The sequence below is a fragment of the Zalophus californianus genome, chromosome 10 (assembly GCF_009762305.2).
Source record: "Zalophus californianus isolate mZalCal1 chromosome 10, mZalCal1.pri.v2, whole genome shotgun sequence".
NCBI lineage: Eukaryota > Metazoa > Chordata > Mammalia > Carnivora > Otariidae > Zalophus > Zalophus californianus.
In genome coordinates this window covers 112,307,874-112,329,037 of record NC_045604.1, presented here as the reverse complement: position 1 = coordinate 112,329,037, position 21,164 = coordinate 112,307,874, and the positions used below count along the sequence as shown (strand labels likewise).

At 55.9% G+C, this 21,164-nt stretch overlaps 1 protein-coding gene across 2 annotated transcripts; it reads left to right on the top strand.

The window, feature by feature from the left end:
* Positions 1-312: 312 nt before the first annotated feature.
* Positions 313-21,164, top strand: EIF3B (eukaryotic translation initiation factor 3 subunit B). Of its 2 annotated transcripts, none has more exons than XM_027612082.2 (19): positions 313-794; positions 4,758-4,950; positions 6,605-6,724; positions 7,038-7,095; positions 7,287-7,415; positions 7,683-7,840; positions 10,740-10,871; positions 10,956-11,022; positions 11,433-11,479; positions 12,358-12,568; positions 13,763-13,835; positions 14,644-14,766; positions 16,203-16,281; positions 16,990-17,128; positions 18,618-18,743; positions 19,209-19,286; positions 19,595-19,703; positions 19,948-20,063; positions 20,712-21,164. In XM_027612082.2, the coding sequence occupies exons 1-18, from the start codon at positions 371-373 to the stop codon at positions 20,049-20,051; spliced, it is 2,370 nt and encodes a 789-aa protein (XP_027467883.1). In that variant the 5' UTR covers positions 313-370; the 3' UTR covers positions 20,052-20,063; positions 20,712-21,164. The 2 variants fall into 2 exon arrangements, with proteins under 2 accessions (XP_027467883.1, XP_027467882.1); XM_027612081.2 differs by having other exon boundaries at positions 20,673-21,164.

Sequence of the window (21,164 nt, the reverse complement as noted above, 5' to 3'; positions counted from 1 at the left end):
GTTTGCCCCGCGACGCAGCGCCCGCCGGGAAAAGGCAGGGAGTGGCTGCCATGTTGGACGGAACCACCCGGCCGCACGGACGGGGGCACCCGCGGCTCCCCGTGAGTCTGTGGATTGAGCCCTGCAAGTGTGGTGCGGGGCTTCGAGCGCGCGCGTGTGATGGGCGCGCTTCCGTGGTCCCCGGTGCACACGCTTGCGCCCCCGGGGTCCCTCCGGGCGCGCTGCGAGCATCAGGGCGTGGGCGCCCCCCCTCCCCGAGCCCCGTGGGTCGGCCCGCCGCACGCACATGGCCCGGCGGCAGGCGCCGCGCGGTGCGGCCTGGGAGAGTCGGAAGCGCGGCGAGGCCGGGCGAGGCGGCGGCGGCGGCCCCATGCAGGACGCGGAGAACGTGGCGGCGCCCGAGGCGGCCGAGCCCACCGGGCAGCAGCAGCAGCAGCAGCAGCAGGCGGCCGCTGAGCCGCCGCCGGGGGAGGAGCCGCCGCGGCCCGCGGGGCCCGGCGCGCAGGAGGCGGCGGGCGGCGAAGACGCGGAGGCCGGGCGGGAGCCCGACGTGCTGGCCAAGCCGGCCGAACCCGCGGCCGACGGGGAGGAGAGGGCGGCCTTGGCCCCCGGCTCGTCCTTGCCGCCGCCGTCTGAGGAGCCCCCCGCCCCGGCCGCGGGTGAAGCCCCGGCGGAACAGGCCGGGGACGCGGGGGCCGAGGCCCGGTCCGAGGGGGCGGGCGGGGAGGATGGCGGCGCCGACGAGCCCTCCTTCAGCGACCCCGAGGACTTCGTGGACGACGTGAGCGAGGAAGGTGAGGCGGCGCGGGGGTGGGTGGGCGGCAGGGCCGTCCCCGCGCTGCACCTGTCGTCCGGCGCGTAGGGACGGCCTTCTGGGGGCGTTTGGGTCTCCTTTCCTGTTTTGTCTCTCCGAAATAAGGCGGGGGAGGGCGGGCACCTTGGGGACAACTTGGGAGCCTCCCGTGTGCCCTGGAACCAGGAACTTGGAGGGTGGTGATGGGCGGCAGCGCGCAAGCCGGAGCCTCGGCCGTGTGTGGCAGTTAAGGTCGAGCAAAGCGGGACGCTCCACGTGCCGCACTCTCTCGGGTGACAGTTCCTTGTCTGCAGGCCCGGGTGCCCCGAGTGACGAGCCACACCTGTCAGAGGCCTGGGACCAACTTCGTGAGGACACTTTTTGGGGTTGATGCGTGCTGTCCCTTAGAACAGGTTGTGGCAGAGTTGGGTTCCTCTGCCCCTGCTGCATGGGAGCTTCTGCCTCCAGAGAGTTCCTTCGCAGGACTGCTGAGCCTACCGCCACATTCCTGTTTGGTTCTAAGTCCCTACGTGGACCACTGTCCTCCTGTTGGCAGATGATCTTTTCAGAATTTAGTGTTGCTTTGCTTTCCTTTTTACCTTGATTCAGTTTACAGGTGTTATGTCTGCTTTTGCCCTGAGAGCTTGTCTCCTGACGACTTCTGTAGGTGGCCAAGCTCATTTGTTTTTTGTTCCTTTATGTTTTTAGCCGTTTGAACTCTTCGCGCTGTGAGGACATCAGTGGATTCCTCTACATCATAGTAAAATAGAAAGATAAGCCATCTGTGAAGCAGCTCAGGCTACACCAAGAAAATAAGATGTCACGTGAAGATACGGTTTTTTTTTTTTTTTTGAGTGTTGCGTCTGATCACACTGAGTTAGAATCAAAGAATCTCAAGTAAAAAAAACATAGGGAACTACCAGCATCGTCTACTTTTAGGCGTAATAATAAAGAGCTAGCTGTTATTGTCACTATCCTTACGGTCTATTTCATAAGAGACCGTCTGGTGACACGATGGCATGAGCAGCAGGAAAGGCTGCACATCTCGGGAACACTTGGGCTGCTGGTCCAGCTGGGGTTCCCTACCTGCAAGAAAACGTGTTCCCCGTGGTGGGGTAGGTGGCGGAGAATTTACAAGGAGGCAGTGTCACTGGGACCCGCACCACTCTCTCTTGCCCTGATAGCATTCATTTTTACTGCACCAATTTTTCTTATATTTTAAAATCTAAGTTTTGGGTTGAAAGTCCATTTTAAGCCCCTGAGTGTTTAGTCTGCAGTTGTTTTTTTAAAAAGCAGTTGTTTGAGCACAAGATTATTAACTGGGCTGTGTGACAGGATGCTGATGTGGGCACAAGCCAGCCAGGCCAAGTGACTGCCGGGAGGGCCTTTGGGGGCCCTTGTGATCCTGTTAACTTTTTGCCAGAGTGCCCCAAAAGGCCCCTGGTCCTGGGGATCCAAAACTGAGCACATCGCCAGTGTTTTTGAGGCCATCTGGTTGTGGTCAGTAGGCCAAGTACATTTTGTGTTTAATGAGAAGAACTGGCCTGCGGGGTCAGAGAGATGGCCGAAGGTATGGGTGGTGTGAAAGCAGATGGGGTCTCATGAGTCCCCTGGAGGTAACCGCAGCTCCAGCGTGTTCGTCCGGACTCCTGATTCTGAGATGTTAGACTGTTGCCCCGTTGCCTTGTTCCCGCGGTCATGGGTCATCCATTTAAATTTTCAGCTGTCTTTGATGCTCAGCCAGACAAGTGCATGACAAAGTTGGGTCTGTTTGTGTGTATTTGAGAGAGCGAGTAGGTGAGGAGAGGGAGAAGCAGACCCCCTCCCTCCCACCTCCAAACCCTGCTGAACAGGGAGCTCGACATGGGACTCAGTCCCAGGACCCTGTCCCAGGACCCTGAGATCACAACCTGAGCTGAAGGCAGATGCTTAATCAACTGAGCCACCCAGGCGCCCCCATGACGAAGTTCTTAATTCGGGATGGTTTCTTTCGGGGCCTGTCAAGTATTATTTATCTTTACATTTGGTATTTAGTTTTGAGAATTGCTTTTTCCTGTTTCTCCTGGAGCCAGGTTGGGAATCAATTCGGCAAGAGTGACCAGACGCGTGGGCTGGTGATGATGAAGGAAATGTCTCTTCATTGTGCAGTTGCTGTGTTTATTCACTTACCGTATATGGGCACGTTCTTATAAACTATAGACACTTAAAGATTGTGGGAAGGAGTCCACTGTTTGTATAAAAGCTGAGCTTTTTATTGTAAACCTTGTAAATTCAGATCAGGCTAAACAGGCCATTTAATTGTATGGTAAGTGTGCTTTAAAAACAACCCATGGAGCTGACTCCAGCCTCACTGGTTGAAGGTGTCTCCCATTGCTGTGAGTCTGGTTGGCCTCTTTCCTTCTTTTTTCTCTTTGCTTGCTCTCAATTTTAACCTCTTTGAAGTTTAAGAGGTAATTTTTTTAAAGTAATGTTTTTAATATCATTTATGAAAGTATTGAAATTAATTAAAGAGTTTGTAACAGGGCTTGCTTCTTGAAATTAAAGACTTTTCCTTTTTGAAAGCCCTTTTTAACTTTTTACTACGGAAAATTTCTAGTGCAGAAGTGGAGAGAATTCGTCTTGTGGGGATGAAATGCAGCAAGGGATGTTTTCGGACATGTATCCTGTTTAGCATGTTGAAATTCTTAAGAGTAGAATTCAAAGCTTGGAGTAATAATTAGGTTCCAGGACACGTAGTACACAAGTAAAAGCCACCACCATTCCTTAGCTGTTTCAGAGTTACCTCAGACTCTCCTTTGGGCTGTATGTCCTGCTGTAGATTCATCTGACCTTGTGCTTTCATCTGTTTTAGCTCCTCATGTAGTCAGTGCTTTGCAACTTTATAGCTTTCTAGACCAGCTGACTGGGTTGAGGGTTTGTGCAGCATTGATATTAAAAAGATCTCTGATCCTCCATTTGACCGGCGAATGTCCATCTCCAGCAGCGGGTCAGGCAGTTTATTGGTGGTGGAGCCTCACGGTCCGAAGGCCTCGAGGCCAGCAGCAGGCCGCAGGCAAGACTGCGGTGGGCGAGCGCCCAGGTGGCATTGCATCTCCTGGACAGACTGCGCCCCTGCCCCTCCCACACCTGCGGTCCGTGCCCCACATGCTGCTTTTCCTGCTCCTCCCACCCCGTCCTTCTCTTTCAACCAGCCAATGGTCTCACGGAAATGAAGCAAACCTAAGATGTTAAGATTTGGGTTTTATGATCTTAATTTTTAAAGTAGGTGACGTGAACATAATTTTCAGTTTTGTTTTTACATTTTCAGTTTTTGAGTGTAGTTATGAAAATAACGGTTAACACATACTGTTTACTTAGTGTCCCAAGCACACTCCTAAGCATTTGTGGATTTACAGTCCGAATGGCTGGTGCCTTCTAAGCACCCTGTGAGGCGTTTCGTGGAATCAGGACACTGTCGGTAGTAAGGGCATTGCTGTCAGGAGCTTGTGAATTCTCTAATCTCCTCGCTTACAAGGCTCTTGTACGTAGTGTTGGGTCCTGTTGGGTTCGAGCTGTCTGTTTTGTCTTAACCTGAATGGGGGAGAAAGTGCCTGCTGGTGGGTTTGATCCAGGGTGGGTCAGAGAAGGCTCAGCACAGGTGGTTGCTGCCCTGCTTTCCTGGAGAAAGGCCCCGTCCTCTTTGTTGGCATTAAAGTCTTTAAAAAAAAAATTCATTTAAGATCTTGCATTATTTTCAGGAATGAATGGAGATATTGATGGACAAAGGGAGCATTAAGAGTTAAAATCTTCCTAACTTTTAAAAGTTTAAGTTTTGATTCAATTCAGGGCCTTGATTTCTTTTGTTCACAGTGAAAGCGTTTATTCATTTTTTACTTCTTGGAAATTTGTCCAACGTGCTAAACTAATGTATCAGTGTTTTGCTTGGCCCCAAAAAAGTCATTTGTCCAATCTCCCACCCATATAGAACTGCTGGGGGACATTCTTAAGGACCGGCCCCAGGAGGCCGACGGGATCGACTCAGTGATCGTGGTCGACAACGTCCCTCAGGTGGGGCCCGACCGCCTGGAGAAGCTCAAAAACGTCATCCATAAGATCTTTTCCAAGTTTGGGAAAATCACAAATGACTTTTACCCGGAGGAGGATGGAAAGACTAAAGGGTGAGTAGCGGCGGTCGGGTGGCGCCGGAACCCCCGCGGACGCACACAGTGCCCGCCTCACCTGGCGGTTCTGCTCTTTGTTGATCCCCCGCCCTCAGCTGAGGGCTCCAGACGGGCAGCAGGAGATCCGGTGGTTCTTGAATTTGGGTGTTGTGGGTGGGCTGCTGAATTCTTAAGAAATCAGAACTTGGTATTTAAGTCTTCTGCCATCAGAGCCATAATTGACACAGGAGACATCCTGGATAAAAAGGTACCAGCAGATTGAAAGGTGGCAAAATTTCAGGAAAATTTTACGTACGGTATTTTACTGATTCTAAAATGAGCTTTTCGTTTCCCCCCTCTGAAATGGGGATACTTCTTAGAGTCGATGTGAAAGCTGTGTCACTGCTTAATTAGCAGCTTTTCCCCTACTGTTACCTAAAGTAGCGCATCTGTTAAAAATGGTAGCGTGAGATAGCATCCTAGAATTTGCTTTTTAAATTCAGTGCAAGGTTTTGTGTGTTGTAAATGTGACTCTGGTTCCTTCATTTTCTGCTGTGCTGTTCTGTCCTGTCTCGCGGCTATTCTAGGAGCTGACCTTTGGCGTCTCACAGGAGCAGTCTTGCACCCCTCCTACACCTTTAGGACAGGTGTGGGCCTTTACTTGTTACATACTTCGGAGTGGAACTGGCTTGCCTAAGATGCCCATCTGCAGTCCCACGAGACAGCACCAGATTGTGCTCGGGTGGTTGTAACTGTTACCACTCGACCAACAGAACACAAAATTCTGCTGCTCCGCAAGCTTGTGGACTTTTCTCTGTTAGAATTCCATGTCATACTGGTCTCAGAGAGTACAGGCAGCTTGTCTTTTACGGGACTGGAATGAGAAGATGATAACATTTACACTTTTTTAATTTCAGATTTTGAAACTACCTATGATAGCTTTTAAGAAATCATTTTTTAAAAAAACTGCCAAATGCCGGTTATGCTCCTTGCATTTTCTTAGAACTCAGGTGGAAGGATAACCTCTTTCTGACCAGCAGTTGCTTGTGTTGTATGTTTTGTTATAACGAAACATCCTCTGAAAACCTTTATGATTTTGCTTCTTATAAAAGATTTATTTGTGGGGGAGGGGCAGAGGGAGAAGGGAGAAAGAGTCCCAAGCAGACTCCATGCTGACTGCATGGATCCCACGACCCTGAGATCATGACCTGAGCTGAAACCAGGAGTCTGACGCTTAGCTGACTGCACCACCCAGGTGCCCTTAAAATTTTGCTTTTAATACACAATATCAGACTATGCATGTTCTCAGATTTTCTAATAGCTTCATTTGAAAGTTGCCATGCAATACGCTTGTATAGTCTTAAAGTGTATAATCTCGTAAGTTTTGACCGTATATATCTGTGAAACCAGTACCACGGTCAAGATAGTAAACATTTTAATTAGTTAACTGTTGTCTGATTTGTGATTGTGGCATTAGGGACTTTGGATCTTCTGTTTAGGATTTCGTATGTGTTTAAGGAACCACTCTGCCAGTGACTTGACTCTGGGGGACGTGGCAGTTAGATAGGTTACCGGCCTTGATGGTGCTTACAAGTCACATGGACGGGTCTTGGTGTGCTGAGCACAGCCCGCCTGGTCTTACAGTCTGCACTTGCGCTCTGTCTCGATTCAGCTATACGTTCCTAGAATACGCTTCTCCTGCCCACGCCTTGGACGCCGTGAAGAATGCTGATGGCTACAAGCTGGACAAGCAGCACACGTTCAGGGTCAACCTCTTCACAGACTTTGACAAGTAAGTTCCAGCTGGGTGAGAGCCTGGGCCTTCACCAGGCAGGAGAGGCTCCCCACTTCTGGGGGGCCGTGTTGGTGGCCCTTCCGGGGAGCTCTGTTCTCCAGGAACGCTGCCGCCGCGGGACTATTTCCCATCCCAGCCCCTGACACTCCTGGCCAGGAGCACCCCTCACTCACTATTCCCTCCCCTGTCTCCACCCCACCCCAAGGGGACAGGGGTGGCACCACATTGCCTGTGGCCGAGAGCCCCCAGTGTCGCTGCCCCCTTTGTAGTTGTGCTGCGTGTTGCTAATCGGTTCCTTCTTTTCTTCCAGGTATATGACCATCAGTGATGAGTGGGATATCCCAGAGAAACAGCCTTTCAAGGACTTGGTACGTGGGCGGGACCTGTACGAGGACCGGGAAGGCTGGCCAGCCCTGTGGCTTGCGGGGCTGAGCTCCTCAGGAGTCGCTGCCGCCGGCCTGAGTCGGCCAGACCTCCAGGGGCACAAGGCAGGAATACGGCTTCTTGGATGAAAGTTGATGAGACAGACTCTATCCCTTGCCTTTGGTTCTTTTTTCAGGGAAATTTACGTTACTGGCTCGAAGAGGCAGAATGCAGAGATCAGTACAGTGTCATTTTTGAGAGCGGAGACCGTACTTCCATATTCTGGAACGACGTGAAGGATCCTGTTTCTATCGAAGAGAGGGCGGTAGGTATTTGCTGCCACGTGGGGATTCCTCTCTCTCTCCGTGCCAGGGGGACTGGGTACCCGAGCAGGTGGAGCGTCATGTTCTTCCAGACTGCATCCCTGAGAACAATATTCTTCATTCTTCTAGCTTTGAAACAAGCCATTAGACGTGAGGAGGCTTCTTGTGCTTTTCAGTTAAGAGTCAGAGGAGTCGATTCCTTACAGAAGGAGGGGTCTTTGTGCTGGTGTCCTGTGGTCATGTTAACACTGGTCTGACTTTTCCCGCAGAGATGGACGGAGACGTATGTGCGCTGGTCTCCCAAGGGCACCTACTTGGCCACGTTCCATCAGCGAGGCATTGCTCTTTGGGGCGGAGAGAAATTCAAACAAATCCAGAGATTCAGCCATCAGGGGGTTCAGCTCATTGACTTCTCACCTTGTGAGAGGTAAGCGGTGAGGAGAGGCAGGTGGAGTCTGTTCTCACTTCGTGCTGGCCTCTGCGCGTCATTGTACGATTTTGCAGTAATTTCAAACTAACGGAAGTTTCACAAGAGGCGTAGAAGGAGCTCGTGTGTACTCTTTACCGACGTGCCCCGCTTAGCACTATCTGGGGCTTGCTTTATTGTCTGCACAGACACACGTGACTTTGTCTTAAGCCATTGGGAGTGAGTGGAAGCTTTGTGTCTCTGTCCGCCTGTGTGCATTTCTAGGGGCAGGGAAAGCCCTTCCCTTGTCCATGGTGCCGCCCTGACTGCAGGAGATCTAGCGCCCATCTGCTACATCTTAAGTACCATCCGGTTCCCACATTTCCCTCGGTCCAGTAATGGTTTTATAAAACTTCCGTCTCCTCAGTTCCAGGGCTAGTGCATGCTTGTGTCCTGTGCCTCTCATTTCGTTGTGACTGGCACTTCCTCACACATGAGGCGGCAGAGGTTTGGGGAGCAGGTGCAGTACCAGGAACTGGAAGGAGCACTGCCGGGGCCCGGCAGGGTCTTCCTGTCCGCGCGGCCTCGGTGCGCCGCACGCCCTCCCGCACCGCTCTTTGTGCCCCCTGCTCAGGGCTGTCCCCAAGCTGTCCTTGTCGTATCCCCTCCTGTGTCCAGAAGAGTTCGGCCTCCTACCACGTGGTCTTACTTCATCGTGGGTCCTGACAGCCCCTCCTGTTCCCGGGCTCCTGAGACGCGGCTCTCCTGCACCTGCTCTGCTTTTGACTTTTTTGGTATAAAGTTTTTCTAACACCAGGAAAACTTGAGAGGACTTTAGTAACATCTCTCTGCTAAATATCTAGCTTAAAATTTTCTCATTTTGCCGTATTTGTTTCAAAACAGTTGAGGGCAGGGGTGCCTGAGTGGCTCAGTCCGTTAAGCGTCTGCTTTCAGCTCAGGTCGTGATCTCGGAGTCCTGGGATTGAGCCCCACATCTGGCTTCCTGCTCAGCGGGGAGCCTGTTTTTCTCTCTCTGCCCCTCCCTCCTGCTCTGCTCTCTCTCGCTATCTTTTTCTCTCTCGAATAAATAAATAGAATCTTAAAAAAAAAAAAAACAACAACTGTTTGGGGCATTTTGTTACAAGTGCTAGGTTCCTCTAGGAAATAGGCATCGGTCCAAGTGAAGGTGTTCATTCTCTGTGGTCACGATTCTTTCCTCCTGCTCGGCAGCCCTGACCAGTTCCCTCAGCATCTTCTAATGTCCACGCTCGCTCAGATTCCCTCTGTCCCACAGTTTCCATCGTTGGTGGCTAGTTGTTCACACCCGGGTCCAGCCCTAGCGCTCATGTGTGTGGTCCACCTGTCGCCCTGTGCGGCCTGCCCTTGCTGGGTGGTGCTTTGGTGGTGGCTTATGAGGAACACGGGGCTGGGGGGTGGGGGGTGTCTGATCCTTCCTCAGGGCATCACCTAACTGGTTCCTTCCATCCTTGTGTTTCTGTAAACTGCAAGTTCTACATGACGGATGTTTCTTAGTTTTGATAAAGTCGTTTTTCTGGCGTGTATTCTTGGAGGACTCACGAATTCACAAGCGCTTGGCATCTGCTTGGTACAGAACACTTGAGCTGCTCCTTGTGAAGCAGTGTGTTAGAACCCGGTGCGCGTGGAGACTCCTGAGCTCTGTGCGCAGGTGGAGTGTGTGGGGAGGAGCCCCCACGGGCCAGCCACAGGTGCTTCCTCATGCGCACTTGTCATTTGTGTGTGTGACCTCTGTCTGCTTACAGATGGCACCTAGGCCCTCTTACTCATCATGTCCCTGGTGCTCCGCAAGGTGCCTAACACAGGAACCCCTTGGTGAGGCAGCAGTGCGTGCTTTGTCCTGCAAATTAGTGTGAAAAGTCTTATTTTTCAGGGGCGCCTGGGTGGCTCAGTCGTTAAGCATCTGCCTTCGGCTCAGGTCGTGATCCCAGGGTCCTGGGATAGAGTCCTGCATCGGGCTCTCTGCTCAGTGGGAAGCCTGCTTCTCCCTCTCCCCTGCTTGTGTTCTCTGTTGCGCTGTTTATCAAATAAATAAATAAAATCTTAAAAAAAAAGTAACGTAGACCTAGACTTTTAAAGAAAAAAAAAAGAAAAGCCTGTGTTTCAGATAAGCGCCGAATCAGGCTATTTCTGTTGTTCGGCATGGCGGCGTGATATTGTTTAGCAGGTGTACAGGACAGTCTGTAGAGGGAACCTCGTGACTTGGAGGTGACACCAGCCCTCATTGTTAATTAACGCACTGGGATGATAAAGGGCCTGGGGGCCCCTGGACAGGGCCTGGGCTCAGTTTCTGCCTCTCCTGCCTCGTGTTTTGAGAGGCTGGGCCGTGTGTCAGGAAAGTGAGTGGGGGCCCTGGGTATAGACAAGCCCGAGTCGGCAGAGGGAGAAGCCCCAGGCACAGAGGTTGGGCTAGATAGACGTGTGCTGGCTTTTGAGACATATGTGGCTGTTCTTTTTCCCTTTTTGTCCTAACTAAATGTCGATGAAAATCAAGTAGGAGAATTGCACCCCACTCAGCCTAGAGTGCACACATGCAGACTTCGGTTTGGAATTTGTTGGATCTTTCAGTGTCCTGATTTTGTGGAGAAACCTTTTAAGGGGGGGGGTCCTTCAAAGTGCCCTGGAGCCTCAGAGGTGGCCTGCTCCATGGTCGGAGCAGGTTCTGGTGGGCGAGCATTCTCAGGAGCTGGGGTTTGGAGGCTGTGCTGGCTGTAGGAGTCTCGACTGCTTACTCTGGCAGCCCCCCCACCCCCCGCACTGGACCTGGCGCTGTCTGGAGCGGAGTCTCGGTGGGTTCGGGTGCTCACCTCCACACGCAGCATGGTTCTTGGGGAAGGAGGGTGGGATGGTGGGCGGATTATCAACCGTGTCCCCTCTGTGACAGATACCTGGTGACATTCAGCCCTCTGATGGACACCCAGGATGACCCTCAAGCCATCATCATCTGGGACATCCTGACCGGACAGAAGAAGAGGGGTTTTCACTGTGAAAGCTCAGCCCATTGGCCTATCTTTAAGTGAGTCAACTGTGGTGGCCCGCGGAGAGCTTGCGGGGGCCTTTTCTTCTCACGACAGAGCCTGACACTTTTCTTCTTTCTCAGGTGGAGCCACGATGGTAAATTCTTTGCCAGAATGACACTCGACACTCTTAGCATCTATGAAACTCCTGTAAGTGACGTGGTTTCCTCAGTGGGGGCCTCACGTGGCAGGAGCTGCTGGGGGCATGGTGCTTCCCTTGTCCCGTTGGCAAGGGGAAGGGAAGAGCAGTGTTGTGTGTGCAGAACGGGGGGAGCTCTGTGTGCCTCTCCGCGGCTGCCCCTTTCGTGTTGCTGCCCCTGGGTTCCGGCCCCTGATTTGCTTTTGCTCCTGCCAGTGGTCCAGGACAGGAGCAAAGAGAAGTGGCCTTGGAGATGGGTGCTTTGCTGCTGCGGGTGACCTGTTTCCTTGCTGTGTGTCCCCTGCTAGGCTTACTTGCCGGGCTCATTCCAGAAACGCTGGTTTCCTTTTCGTGAAAATGTGGGTGTATTATGGAGACCGTGGTGTGGTTTAACTCCGTTGTCGCCCTTTTTATTCCGCAGTCTATGGGCCTTTTGGACAAGAAGAGCTTGAAGATCTCCGGCATAAAGTAAGTGAGCGTTCTTCCCGGCGGGCGGTAGGAGCTGGGCCCCCTCCTCTAGCGCTTGGATCTTGCTCAGTGGGAGAGGACACGGGGTCCTTGCTCTGGCCACAAGCGTGGCCCAGCAGGCCCCGGCCCGGTACCACTGGCCTCTTGTTGCGACTCTGCCAGCCTCACGGCCCACGTTCCCTTCTGCACGTAGACCCTTCGTGAGGCCACAGGCTCTGTTTGTGTCCTGTTCCTGCCTTGGAACTGACACTCGGGCTGCTTTCTTTGGGGAAGACGGGGGCGGAGGGCGAAGGGCTCCACTTAGTGAGAGGCTTCCGTGAACTCTACTGACCAAGGGGAGGGGGGGCTTAGGTGGCTTTCGGGGAATGGCCCAGGGTAGGCACACTTGGCTTACGTGCCGTCTCAACAGAGAGGTACCAGCCACGCAGGGACACGAGTGGTTCTCCTTCTGTGGTGAGTTCTCGGGCACAGGGGGGCTCACGATACGAGCTATACCAGGAACTGGTTTTCCATCACCGTCACAGGAAAGGTAGTCTTTGTGGTTCATGAGGGCACCGGGCCTTGAGGTCACTGTGGGGCAGAGCCGTTGTCCTCCCGCCGCGGGCTCCTCCGAGCTGTGCTCTTCCCTCAGCGCCCGAGAGAGCACCTGGCGTCGTCTGGGTCCCGCAGCCCAGGCTGTGGCCGTGTGGAGCCCCACCGCCCCTCGCTGGCAGAGCAAGCATGCCGACGCCCTAGGTGGCGGGGGCCAGACGGGCGGCCACCAGCTGTCAGGGAAGCGGGGCTGGTTTCCGGCCGGCGAGCCCGATCTCCGCTGCGCCCCCTTCGCCACAGCGTCCTAGCCAGTGGTCGGCTGACACTGTATTCTCTTCATTCTACAGGGACTTCTCGTGGTCTCCCGGGGGTAACATCATAGCCTTTTGGGTGCCTGAGGACAAAGATATCCCGGCCAGGGTGACCCTGATGCAGCTTCCCACCAGACAAGAGATCAGGGTTAGGAATTTGTTCAACGTGGTGGACTGCAAGCTGCACTGGCAGAAAAATGGGGATTACTTGTGTGTGAAAGTGGATAGGACCCCCAAAGGGACCCAGGTGAGTGGATAGCCCTCCTTCCAGCTCCACGCCTGCCTCCTGCTTGACAGGTATTAACGGGTTATTTGTTTGAATTGGTGGGTCATCGTCAGACCCACCGGTTACTGAAGGCGGTTAGCTGGCCTGTCCTAGCTGAAGCGCTTGTCGCCTTCCGGCTGAGGAGCAGGGTGACCCGTTCCCAAGGTTGCGAGGACGGGTCCAGGCCACCCGCCTGTCTTCTTACTGAGGGTGAAAACAAAAGTGTTTTTCTCTTAACTCCCCGTTTAAGCACAAAGAGGAGCCAGCACCCAGATTGTTTTTGTTTGTTTGCATCATTTCATATCTTATGAAATTGCCTGATCTTTTCTTTCTCGTGGAAGTATTCCTGCTCCCTGAACAAAAGATCCTACTGAGACAGAGTCCGCATGCCATGGTCCACGCCCTCGCAGAGTGCACGGTCTGGTGGCTTTTCAGGACACGCACAGACCTGTGCGGCCCTCGCCACGATCTTAACTCGAGAGTGTTTTCATCACCCAAAAAGGGAAAGCCTGCACCCCAGCGCCCCACTCCCCTGGGCTCCCGACACCTGCTACTCCACCTTCTCTCTCTCTAGCTTCGTCTGTCCGGGACACTTGGTGCGAATGAAGGGATACAGTGCGTGGCCTGTGGTGGCTGGCTTCCCTGACTGAGCACGTTTTCAGGGCTCACCCGAGCTGTGGCAGGTGTCTACACCTCGTTCCGGGTCAGAGCTGAGCTGCGCTCTGCTGGGTAGCTGCGCCAGCTCGCATGCTCCCGCCTATGGGTGGACCCACATGTCATTTCCACCCTCGGGCTGTCCGGGACCATGCAGCCTCCTGGTTTCCGTTTAACACCCGTGTCTGGAAGATCCCTGCAGGGTGCTCCCCTCCCCGTTCCTGGGCCTCGAGAGTGCTACGGAGTTTGGCGGATGAGCTGCGGCGTGTGGCCCTGAGCCTCCGCGCAGGAGTGTGGCGGGAGGGCCGGAGGGGCTCTGCTGTCCTACAGAGACTGCACCCAGGGATGCCTCTGGTGGCGCAGGATGCTGACTTGACCCTGCCGGCCTGAGTCCATCACTTAGACACTCACACGTCTTTACCAACTGCGTGCACATTCTCTTCCGTTCTGTTACGTTCTTGAGGTACGATCTCATGCTCTCAGCTTCCACCATTTCACCCCCTTGTTTTCTCTCCCAAACAGGGCGTGGTCACAAATTTTGAAATTTTCCGAATGAGGGAAAAACAGGTACCCGTCGACGTGGTGGAAATGAAAGGCAAGTTCCTTGTGGTCCCTTGTGGTCTCTTGTGGTCCCTTGTGGTCGCTTGTGGTTGGCGGTCCCTGTGCGCAGCGTGCTCGGCCCGGTGCTCTGCGCTCCCCGCCTGCGCAGGTGGCCCCGGCCCTGACCACGCGTGCTGTCTGCCTCCCGGGCCCGAGCACGCGCGTCTCGATTCAGGCTGCCGTGTGGCTCGCCCGCTCCCTCTTCGCACCCCGGCCCGGCCTGCCCGGCAGAGGAGCAGGGCTCCCATGGTTTCCCACTGAGAGACACGGGGGAATGGGTTTCCTGACGCTTGCAGTGACCGGCAGCAGAAGGGCTTTTCATGTGACAGCCGAGTTCTCGGGTGATGAGAGCTTTATTCTGGGCCTAAAACCATGTAGGCGCTCTGCCGCTGCCTCTCGGTGGGACATGGGGCCTGCATCATCGGTTGGGTTTTGTGTCGTAGTGGGTGTTCTGGTGTGCAAGGGAGAGGAGGACAAAGTGGAGGCGGAGGACAGCGAGAGAGGGTCCAGCCTGGCCGCCCTGCACCGTTAGCCCCTGGAGGGCCGCAGCCCCCTGCACTGGGGACGGTGGTGGGCGCCAGCCAGCAGGCGCACTTCCGCGGCATTCCCGCCGGGCCAGGATGGTCTCACCCAAGTCCCCACACCCTCGATCCTAGGCCCGCTGTGTGGTCTTTTCAATGAACTTAAGAATTTGGGGCATTTTCTCTGGTTGAGTAGTGAAGGCTGTGCAAGAAGGTTGTTTGATCGGGAGCATTATTTCATTAAACGATGGAGGAGTGGCTTATTCTTTTGCTTGATTGCAGAAACCATCATAGCCTTTGCCTGGGAGCCAAATGGGAGTAAGTTTGCCGTGCTCCATGGGGAGGCTCCTCGGATATCCGTTTCCTTCTACCATGTGAAGAACAACGGGAAGATTGAGCTTATTAGTAAGTAGCCTCACCCCGTTGATGGGCACACGGGAGGGAGGGCCCTCTGGAGGGTTGCTCCACATGCATGTTCCGCTGGCTGGGAGCCGCTGCTCAGCCCGTCCAGCAGCTGTGAGGGCCCCTGTGGCTCCAGCTTTGCCCATGGTGGCTGTGTAGGCTGTGGGCCCTTCAAGAGAGGGGTTCTGAGTGGATGCACTCTCCCTCTTGCGGCCACAGCTATCGTCTCTGGGCTGGGGGCTCCCCATCCCCGCTGTGTTCTGCTGTGTCTGCAAGGGGCCGTCCTCGTTCCCTGGCCTCCCTTGGTGACCTGATCCCCCACGCACAGCGGGCTCCTCCAGGGCTCCTGGGTTCTTAGCACAGAGCTCAACGTGCCGTAGGTCTTGTTGTGCAGCGTGGGGTGAACAGTTGCTTACTGCATTGTGTGGGGACTGCAGTGATGGACATGGACCATGTGTCCCTGTACCCAGAGGCTTGGGTGCTAAGCTTGTCCTGAGGGAATGCCAGGAGCTCAGCGGTGTTTGCGGGAGACCGGCTGGCTGGCCATCACGAAACCCAGCTGTGCTGTGAATTCCCTGTGACAGAGGAAATGGTTGGCACCATTTCTGGTTAGAAAGGTTTGTAAATAGTGTAGAAGTGCCTTCCACTTCTGAAGGCTCTGGGTCGCCCACTTGGAATGATGACCGCATGGGTCCTGCTAAGACATTCATGGCTGTTCAGGGACCTCGTAACGGTTTCTGTCCTACCTTCATCTTGGTCTGAGAATCTTGCCCAGCAGGCCACGCCGCCTTTTCCCATCTCCCTATCTCCCCTGGCCCCCGTCTGTGGATCCAATGCAGGGCCATGTCAGGCTGGGGTTCACTTTGTGCCCTTGACTGGAGACCCGAGGTTGCAGCCTGAGCAGTAACTGTCCGCTCTCTGGGGGCCCTGCGGGGACCTCGTCGAATGGAGGCAGTCCTTGTGTGGGGAGACACGGTGGCTTTTTTCCCGCAGTGGGAGAAATGTTTTTATGACCGCGGAGTTTGATAAAGGTGTTTGAGTCACTGGAAGAATGCATTTTGGGCTTTTTTGGGTCACGTGTCTCTGTATTTGGTGGGGGTGTGGGTTCCTCGCCCTCGTGTGGAGACCCCGCAAGTGTGTTTACGGTGACTCCTCTGTCCAGTTTTCCCGGAAGTAAATTGTTTTGAACATGAAGCGTTATTACAAACGGTAACATAGCTTCAGGATGTGTTCTCTCTCTTTTCTTGAAGCGTAGATCATGATTCAAACTGTACTCAGCCCAGGGGTTTTCCAAAATTGTCCTCACAGGCAGCAGGCTGGTGTGGGGTGTGTGTGAGAAAGTTCACCCACAGGGCAGCGTGAGCCTGTCGCCTGTCCTGGCTGCACCCTGCCTTCGGTGCCTTGACAAAGACTTAAACAGACACTTTCTTTGTTTCCAGAAATGTTTGATAAGCAGCAGGCAAATACCATCTTCTGGAGCCCCCAGGGACAGTTCGTCGTGTTGGCTGGCTTGAGGAGGTGGGTTTCTGCTGCCTGATGCTATCTGCTCATGGTGAGCCGCGCTCTGTGGGCCGCTCGGGCCCCATGGGTCACAGCGGTTCCTCGACACCGTGATGGAGCGTGCTTGCATGAAAGGACCGTCCCTGCTTTTTTAGTGGATGGGAATTTATTGTGTTTCCGTCTTGCCCAGACTTGGGTTGAAACCAGGTTGATGAAAGCAGTGCCCCGCGAGTGTTTTCAGTCTGGAAGATGTATGAGTGTTGGGATTTCCTCATGATTGAGCAAGACTGCTTCCTGGCAGGGCAGCGACCCTGGTATGAAACCCGCGTCCTCTTGTGGGAAGGCTGTGAGCAGATAGCCGCGAGCCGGCCTCTGCAGTGTGACCACGAGTGTGGCAGTGTTCACCCTCCCGTGCCCACTGCTCACCCACCGTCCCAGCTGCGCATGGGAGCCTGAGGAGCCCGCACCCGCCTGTGGGTTAGCAGAATGCACTTAGAGTTGCTCGCTTTCCTGACTTCATCGGAGGCGCTTAACTATGTTTCCAGAGGGTTGGCCTCAGATAATCTGGGGCACACACTCCCCACGGCTCCATTCCCAGCAGCCTCAGGAGGTAGAGGGCTCCAGATCACTTCCTCCTCAACGGCAAGGCTCCCGAGTCCGCTCTGAAGCCTCCAAGGCGTGGGATGCCCGGAGGGTGTGCGCACTGACCCTGCTCTGTCTCCCCAGTATGAACGGCGCCTTGGCTTTTGTTGACACGTCGGACTGTACGGTCATGAACATTGCAGAGCACTACATGGCCTCCGACGTGGAGTGGGACCCCACGGGGCGCTACGTTGTCACCTCTGTATCCTGGTGGAGCCATAAGGTACGGGGCCCCTGTGTAGCTGGGTGCAGTGTGCGCCCCGGCTCTGCCGGGCCTGGCGTCCCCTTCTCCCCTCCCGGGTCTCCGTGGGGTGGGCACTGTTAGTCACTCTTACGCTGCCTTGCCCGGCCGCCCCGCAAAGCTCTTCGGCGGCACCCCTGAGCCAGCCAGCTTTTGCACAAGTCAGTTGGCGTTCCTTGATTTCCCTTTCCTGAGTCTGACCACGTCTTAGGCTGGCCTCAGCCTGAGTCCAGGCGCAGGAGCCGGGGAGGTTTTGACTGTGTAGTGTCTCCCCACAGTTGAGAACTCACCCACACTGGTCTCTGTGGCTCATGGCGGGGGGAAACATGGTGCCCGCGTGTGGGGCGCCGTTCACCCGCTCTGCTCCGTGTTTTCCCAGTGCTCGAGGGGCACGAAGTCCCCACGGGCTGTTAGCACTCTCTTTCTTCCTTTTCCTGCGACAGCTCAGCGTCGTGTGGGCAGGGCCTTTTCTCTGGCGCTGCCTGGCGCGTGGTCCTGGTTCATTCGGGTTGGCTGGGTGAGTGAGTGGCACGCGGAGCCACCAGAGAGGGCTGCTCACCCGAGGGTCTGGGCCGCCCCGAGAGGATGTGAAAGTGTGTGTGTGCACACATTTCTTCAGTCTCAAACGTCCGTAAGTTGAAAAACTGAAGCAGTGCCATGCTCCGTAAGTGTGAGAGACTGTGTCCAAAGCCGGTTCCATGTGGCATGTGTGTGCTGGCGTGTCTGCAGCGAGTTCCCTCGCGCGCTGCTCCCGGGCTCCTGGTGAGCTCAGCCAAGCCTTTCTTTCATGTGTAGTCAGGCTTTCTTCCGGATGGGGGTGCTGAGACTCGAACCGGCGCGTGCGCGCGTGCAGAGCTTAAGCCATCAAATCAGGGCGGTTCTGTGTGACGAAGCACGAGCGTGCAGGAGCTCAGACTCTGTCCCCGAGCGCGGGGTCCTGAGAATAGTCTGGATGGGATGAGTGCGTGGACCACACCCGAGCGTGTGCACGGGTTCGAGTGCCGTGTGGCGCTGAAATCCTCCAGACTCAGGGCCAGCGTGAAGTGCCACAGGCTCCCGAAGTGCCGGCAGCAGCGAGAGCGCCAGTGCCGCCTCCGTTGGGAAAGGCGCCCCTGAGCACGGCAGCGCGTCTCCGGACACAGTCCGCCGTGTCCTGGCGGGGCTCCCCGGTGCAGGCCGGTAGAGTGCCCGTGCTGCGGGGCCCGTCCCGGCCAGTGCACAGCTGCGCGCCGCGCTGGATGTCACCTCCTGTCGGTCTCAGGGACCGCGTTCCTCCCGCCGCATGCAGCCGTGCCCCCCCCCCCCCCCCCCCGTGGTCTCCTAGGTGCCGACAGTGCTGCCACGTGCGGGCTCTCGGAGCACGGGGACGAGCGCTTGGTCCGCTGGGCCCTGGGGCGGTACAGGTCCCAGGAGCCCACGTCCTGCCGGGAGCCGTGGCAGTGAGCAGCGCTCGGGCCTCTGCCTCTCGCAGGTGGACAACGCCTACTGGTTGTGGACTTTCCAAGGACGCCTTCTGCAGAAGAACAACAAGGACCGCTTTTGCCAGTTGCTGTGGAGACCTCGGCCCCCCACGCTCCTGAGCCAGGATCAGATAAAGGTCTGGGGCTCCCGGGGCCTGGGCAGCGCGGACGCCCTGGTGGCACTGACAGAAGAGACTTCCCTTTTCTGTCACCATTCGGGGGGGTCTCGCCTGAGGAACGGAAACGGGACGTTTGGGGCACCCTTTGATGAGATGCGAGAGCACCGGGGACCCCACGGGAAGGAATAGTTCCGGCGTCGTAAACGTGGGTTTGCAGGTCATGCCCGGCTGTGTCTGTGCCCTTCTCGGACGCTTGCACGGAGTGGAGGGGATGTAAACCGGGTCGGCGGCGCTGGGAGAGGGTGTCCGTGGGCTGTGCGCGGTAGCGGGACGTGGCCCCCCTGAAACCTGCAGGCCGCCCCTGGTGCGTGCTTGTGCGCGGCCACGTGCTCACGATCCTGAGTAGGCCGTTGCACGTTGACAACTTTGAAGATGCTTTGAACGTTGAAATCTTGAGCGGTTTGTCTTTGTTCTTGTTTTCAGCAAATTAAAAAGGATCTGAAGAAATATTCTAAGATCTTTGAACAGAAAGATCGTCTGAGCCAATCCAAAGCCTCAAAGGTTAGCGTGCTCCCGGGATCGAGGAGAGGGCCAGCGTCAGGCCCGGGGGGACGGTGGCATCTGCCGCAGACGCTTGCTATGCCCCCGCTGTGTGCACAGACTGCTGGGCCCTGGCACACGTCTCCGGGTGGCCAGCCATCCAGATGTGGGGGGTCGGTCCCAGTGAAGGGAAGGAGGAGAGCACGTTTCTCCATTTCTGTCCCGAGACCCTCTCTGAATAGAGGGGTCCTCGCGGCACCCACTGCGGTGGGCGTTCCTGCCGGCCACGGTCCTATCAGCCCCATGACTTGCCCTGACTCCACGCACAGGAACTGGTGGAGAGAAGACGCACCATGATGGAAGATTTCCGAAAATACCGGAAAATGGCCCAAGAACTCTACATGGAGCAGAAGAGTGAACGTCTGGAGTTGCGAGGAGGTAACTATTAGCTGAAGACGCGTGTTTCAGAGTCTGTGTCTGCGGAGACGTTTCACTACCCAATCGCGTGAGTTTTCTAGTCAAGTGTCCGGTGCCGTAAAGAATCTGAAATTGTCGAGGAACCAAGAGTTTCCCCCGGTTGTCTGCAGGGAATCTTGCTGTGTTCATGCCGGGCTCCCGGCTGGTGCGCGTGTGCGTGTGCTGTGTGTGCGTGCGCCGTGTCACCCTTCTCCCCCGCTCACAGGCGTGGACACGGACGAGCTGGACAGCAACGTGGAGGATTGGGAGGAGGAGACCATCGAGTTCTTCGTCACTGAGGAGATCATCCCCTTGGGCAATCAGGAGTGACCGAGCGCCGTGGTAAGACCTTTTCAGATGGGGACCAGCAGGACCCTGACAGGTCGTGTTGTCCCTCGAGTGAGGAAGTTCCCAGGTTCACATCCTCGGGGTCAGTGGGACCCTCGTGCAGGAGCCGCGGAGGGCCCGATGCACACCCTGGCTGTCAGAGCTGGGGCTCTTCCTCTGGGAACGGCAGGGCCTTGAGCCCCGGACTTAGGGCAGGGCGCCTCGCGAGTAGGGTCTGGTTGTGGATAAGACACAGGGCTGGGGAGGAGGAAGGAGGCCGGCCGCGGACCGTCTCTGGGTGTCTGGCTGGGAGAAAGCCTCAGTGTGCCCGGCAGAGCCAGGAGCCGTCAGAACCCGGTTGGTCAGGCGAGGTAGGGCACTTCCTGGGGAGGCGTGCAAGGCCCGAGTCTCGTGCCCGGGGCGGCTGGCGGGAGAGCTTGGCAGCTGGTCAGTGAGGCTCTCCGCGCTGGAGGCTGCTCCCCCGGGCCGTCTGCTCCTGCTCGTCTCGGGCATCATGTTGAAGCGGACACGGGGGGTCCCCTTCTGAGATGGTGTGGTCGGTGGCCCCTTGTCTGAGCGCGCCCTCAGGGCTCGCTGTGGCTGACGTGCCCCTTTGTTGTCAAGGCGCAGAGCGGAGAGTGAACGCCTGCTCCCTCGTTGCAGCGTCCCTGCGTTGCGTGCTGGGCCCCGGTCATCCTGCTGCAGGAAGCGTGCACGATGCCTGAAGTCTCCCCTGTGCTTTGTCTGGCTCCAGACTGTGCGCCCGGACTCCCCCATCTCCACACATTACTGTGCCTTTCACCCCTGGTCTCCACCGCAGGGGAGGATCCAAGGCACCGCTTTCAGTTTTTTCCTGTTTGGGGTTTTTAAAATCACGCCACCGGTGCTGGTTCCTCACACTCGTGCGCCACTGTGGCAGCCCCTCCCGTCCTCCTGAGGTGCACAGCCGAGCGGCCTCCTCTCGAGGACTCGTCCTGCCCTGTGCGCACGGCCCGGCCTGGCTGTGTCCCGGGCACCGCAGGGAAGCAGCGCCCCGTGGTGTCCTGGCGCCGTTCAGGTTGTGCCAGCTTCTCTCAACGGGCTGAGCGTGGAAATAAAAGCAAACCTGTACGAAAA